This window comes from Alosa sapidissima, chromosome 22 (genome assembly GCF_018492685.1).
Source record: "Alosa sapidissima isolate fAloSap1 chromosome 22, fAloSap1.pri, whole genome shotgun sequence".
Lineage (NCBI taxonomy): Eukaryota > Metazoa > Chordata > Actinopteri > Clupeiformes > Clupeidae > Alosa > Alosa sapidissima.
The window spans coordinates 27,527,761-27,532,566 of NC_055978.1; the positions used below are offsets into that span (position 1 = coordinate 27,527,761).

A 4,806-nucleotide genomic window follows, 5' to 3' on the forward strand; every position below is an offset into this window, starting at 1 on the left:
AGGTCATCTGCACTGCATTGCAATCATCGTCCGAAATACTCCAGTGCTTTTTATTGATTTTCAGTCTCAGTGGTGCTAATGAATCTCTCTCTCTCTCTCTCTCTCTCTCTCTCTCTCTCTCTCTCCCTCTCTCTCACAAACACACACGTTCTCACTCGCATTCTGTAAATTCACATAGCGCATGCGCTAGGAGGCGGTTTCTCTCCGCTTGCATTTGCAGTGAGAATTCTCGCTGGTTCTATCCATTCGCTACCAGTGCGTCTATGAGCTGCTTGGAAATGGACCTCAGCGCATCTCGGTATCATACCCAGCGCGATCAGCGTGCCAGTCAAGAAGCGACATGACAGCACACAACCGGGAAAAGATCAGCCGCCCCCTGCGGCTCTCCGCACTCTCCGGGCCGGGCAAAGGTATTCTCCGCTATGCCGTGTTGTTGGCGGTCTGCGGGCTCTGCTACACCAACTCTCTACGAGGGGAGTTCGTGCACGACGATGTGTGGGCAATCACCAACAACCCGGACGTCAGACCTGGCTCCAGCTTGAGGAGCATCTTTAACAATGACTTCTGGGGGAAGAGGATGTCCGATAACACCAGTCACAAGTCCTACAGACCACTGTGCATCCTCACCTTCAAGTAAGTTCTCCTCTACTCCAGCGTGCCTTCGGTTTAAACAGGGACATGTCCAGCAGCAGCCCACGGGTGGTTTGCCTGTGAGTAACAGGATGTAGTTATGTTGTCGTGGTTATCACCATATTGTTGTTTATTGATCTGTGTTGCATTAAGAGTTTGAGCCTCAGTTTGCACAACAGCAACTTCTGATTACGGTGGAAAATTTGGTACCTCACAACATTGTTATGTTGCGCATACACGCTGTGTGCTGGACACGGCGATATGACATTTTAAGTTTGTCCCAGTGTTTAAGTTAACTATCATGGCTAAAGTCATTATTGAGGAATATTTCTTTCATGTAAATTATCGCAAAAAAATCGGGATTCATAAATGTGAAAGTGCATGATCCACAGGATGGAATGCAATGGCGCAGCTGTGTTCCATTGGCAGACTGTATTCAAACCACTTGTTGCGCAGTGTGCGATGTACAGTGTTTCTTTTGAAGATGTTCTTAAAAACGTCATTTAGTGGTGTCCGGCAAGTCCGCAGATTTGAAATGAAACTTTTTAAAACGTGCAATAATGCTTTTAAAAGTTAGGCAAAACTAATTTACAATAGGCCTACTAAAGCAAATGTAGTGCGTCCGTCAGTGGAGGGCGTGTTCCGTGGTCCGCTCTATGACGTTACGGTATATCAGCCTGGCACCGGTCCAAGGTTGAGGGGTGTGGAAATTAATCTTGAAATGTATCTGAACGCTTACACCCTTTTCCCATATGCTGATTATTAATCAAAAGGAAAAAAAAATATGACTTATTTCCCATAATGAATTGTGCCGCAAACAAGAGTAGGCTATCTACTCTTCGTTTTATTAACGATACACTTCGTTTTAATTCAAGTCAACACAACGTTTCTGCTTGATTAGTTGCGTCTATTGGAGAAATGTTAGGTTTATAGCAACGCATTTTAAACCGTTTTGATTGAGTTACACAGGGGAAGCAATTTCACGCTGCTTAGACTCGCCCGTGCCTGTGATGCTGACTCGAGCTGTCAGTGTATCCAGGAACACAGTGGGATTTAACGGTTTTTTTTGTTTGTTTTTTGCTTCTCCTGGCTCACCGGTGGCGGTGAACGTCGAACGTCAAAGTGGATGAGGCAGCCTGTAGGTTTCCTGCCCGTAGCCCAAATTAAAAAGCATGAAGTCAGTCATCCCCCAGCCCCAGGTGCAATCACCCTCACACTTTTCTCAAGGTGAATGCAAAATAATGGCCTTGAACATGAAGGGAGGCCTATTTATAGCAATGCAATTACCTCACCCTTTTCTCATCTGTTGAGCACAGCTGGGTGAATGTTGTGTGAATAATGTGCGGTCATAAGGTGAGGAGATGTGCTCAGTGAGAGATGTACAGTAGCCACTGAGGGAGAATACCTCCACATGAAGACATTCAGAAATCATTTCTAGCCTGAGGTGCCTGTGGCCCCATCCATGTAAGGTGAACCGATGTTGTTGCTTAGAGTGCCCTCTTCAATGTTGCGCGTGTTATTGATTGTTCCATCCTACGGTAGGCCAGTGTTGCCCACACATGAGTCTAATTTATAGTATAAAGACCAGAGGAATAGGGACATGCCTTCTCTCTCAGAAGCATGACGCAGACACACACTACAGTTAATGGACAGTGGGCCGTGGCTCATTATCACTGCTTCAGCGAGGCATCACCAGCTGCCATTCATATCCCCCAAGAGCCACGAGCCCTTGAGAGCCAATTCACACGGGCCATTTGACAGAGAGGTTTCCACTTGTTGGCCAGAGGTTCACTGGGTTTTTTCAAAAGCCCTTTTGTAGACCAGCACACTAGATGCAGTTGGCGATGGAGTTGCGGTCAGGAGGACTGCTGTGTGTGGGAAATGGAGGGACGTCAGCTCAATCTGGGATGCATCCTCTCCAGCCATGCGACTTCTTTAAAGACACAAATAGATATGCTGTTAGGTTAATGCTTCAATGTGCCCACTCGTACTGTATTTGTTTAGTGGAATGTGCTTTCATGCATGCATGCACAAACACACATACACACACACACACACACACACACACACACACACACACACACACACACACACACACACACACACGTACACACGTCCTCTCAAGCGCCCGTACACACACACACACACACACACACACACACCAAAAGCCACATGCACACACATTTCTACTCCGATGTCCCAAAGGTAAAATTTGAAGCATAAAGCCAAATGCTTAGTGACAGGTCTGGAGCATGAGTCATGTTTTTCCAGCGCCAGATCAGCTCTTACCTAGGCCTGGCTGACTGCACACTTGCACTACTATTTTTACCAAGTCACACATAGATTCACTAGAGAGGCTTAAGGAAAGGTGTCATAGTGTGAGTGGGTTGTCTTTTACGTGTTAACTCTGGGGTTTAAGATGGTCTTGCACAGAAAAAAAATACGCTGTCTAGAGTAGACCTCTTATGAGGATACACAGCTCATGTGTGGAACTTGAAGATCACTTTGGTGTTGTAGACAAATTAGTGGAATGTATTACTTTTTGAGAGCAATTCTCTGATATTAAATAGTAGAGTGGCTTTGGTGCCCTTTCAATTTTCATTTTTGATTTTCAGTCAATTTCCACATTTCATATTTTCTTTAATGAGTTGTAACTCTTAGATATTTAGTTTCTTTGCATGAAAGTATTTCTTCCTGCCAATCCATTCGTTTGAATTCGACTATAATTGTAGTCACAGAGAAGGGGGAATGAGTCAGTGTTCAAGTTAGAGAGTTATGAATGATCTGGCGTAAGAAATCTCCAGATGATAATGGGTAAGACGGAAGGGGGCAATCAGCTAGAGAGTAAGAGAGTGTATGGTGGAAGAGAGAGAGGGAGAGGAGGAGAGAGACAGGGAGAGAGAGGGGGAGGGGGAGAGGGAGCCATGACTAGATGGAGGAGTGACCTGTCCTGATGTAGACATTAGTCATGCTTGCACGGGGGCTCCCCCTGGCTGTCATGCTAACCTCGTCAGCGTCTCCCTCTCTCCCTCTTCCCCTCTCCATCCCCCTCTCCCTCTCTCCCTCTCCATCCCTCTTTCCCGTCCTGTTCTCCTCCACCAGGCTCTCTCCCCTCCACCCCTCCACACCACCCTCACCTGCTCCACGGCTCAATCTCCCTTTAGACAGAAACACATTAACCTGACTATCTGCACATCTCCGTGACGGAACGCCCTCAACCAATCAGCTAATCCCCTAGGGTCCGCTAGAGACGTGCCGCGCAGGGAGGTTAATGCCCCCTCTCACCGCCCCGCCTTTCACAGCAATCACCCGCGTGAAATATGGCCACTAGACACCACTGACCTTGTGTTTAAAGCAGACCTGCAGGAAAGGGCGTTTCCCCCCTTCTCATATTTAACCCGGCCAAGAGATAATGTATTTGATCGAAAAGGAAAACGCGTGAAAGGTTGAACACCATTCACTATCTCCACCTGCAAGACAGAGGCCGGGCATCGATTGTCAGCACTGTCAGAAGACACTTCCCTTTCCATAATGAATGCACCCTTTTCTAATTTCATTATTAGAATGGATTTAACCCCAGTCAAATACTGCACATTGCTTAATTAGAAAAGATTTTTAGATGGGACTTTGATTTAGTGGTGGCTATTATAGGGGATAAAATATAGTGACTAATATATATTCTTGGAGCACGGCCCCACTCCTGCGGGAGCCTGGATCTAAATGGGAGAGAGTGTGTCATTTAAAGCTGTCTGGAACAATTGAGCCTAATTAAATTCAGCACAGTCACGTCCTAAAGAGCCGCACGCTGTGGTGAACAGAGACTGTCTGCCCAAATAATATTGGAACACATTTCCTCTCATGCTCATCCACGGAACACCATTTTTACTTCATCAGTCCAATTGACAATAGTCTATTAGCGGACTAAACCTGAGATGAAAGCCAATAGTGACGGATACTGATATGTTGTGGATGATGATGGTGACCCAATCTGTTGGCCTCTCTCTAACTCTGTGTGTGTTGTGTGTTGTGTGTTGTGTGTGTGTGTGTGTGTGTTGTGTGTGTGCTGTGTGTGTTGTGTGTGTTGTTTGTGTGTTGTGTGTTGTGTGTTGTGTGTTGTGTGTTGTGTGTGTGTGTGTGTGTGTGTGTGTGTGTGTGTTGTGTGTGTGTGTGTGTGTT

General features: G+C 46.2%; 1 protein-coding gene across 1 annotated transcript in view; it reads left to right on the plus strand.

Annotated features, from left to right (window-relative positions):
- Nucleotides 1–225: 225 nt before the first annotated feature.
- tmtc1 (transmembrane O-mannosyltransferase targeting cadherins 1) overlaps nt 226–4,806 on the plus strand; it is an 81,368-nt gene continuing 76,787 nt past the window's right edge. The window contains 1 exon segment of the mRNA XM_042078764.1: nt 226–633. Coding sequence (XP_041934698.1) covers nt 341–633 — 293 coding nt within the window. The 5' untranslated portion in view covers nt 226–340.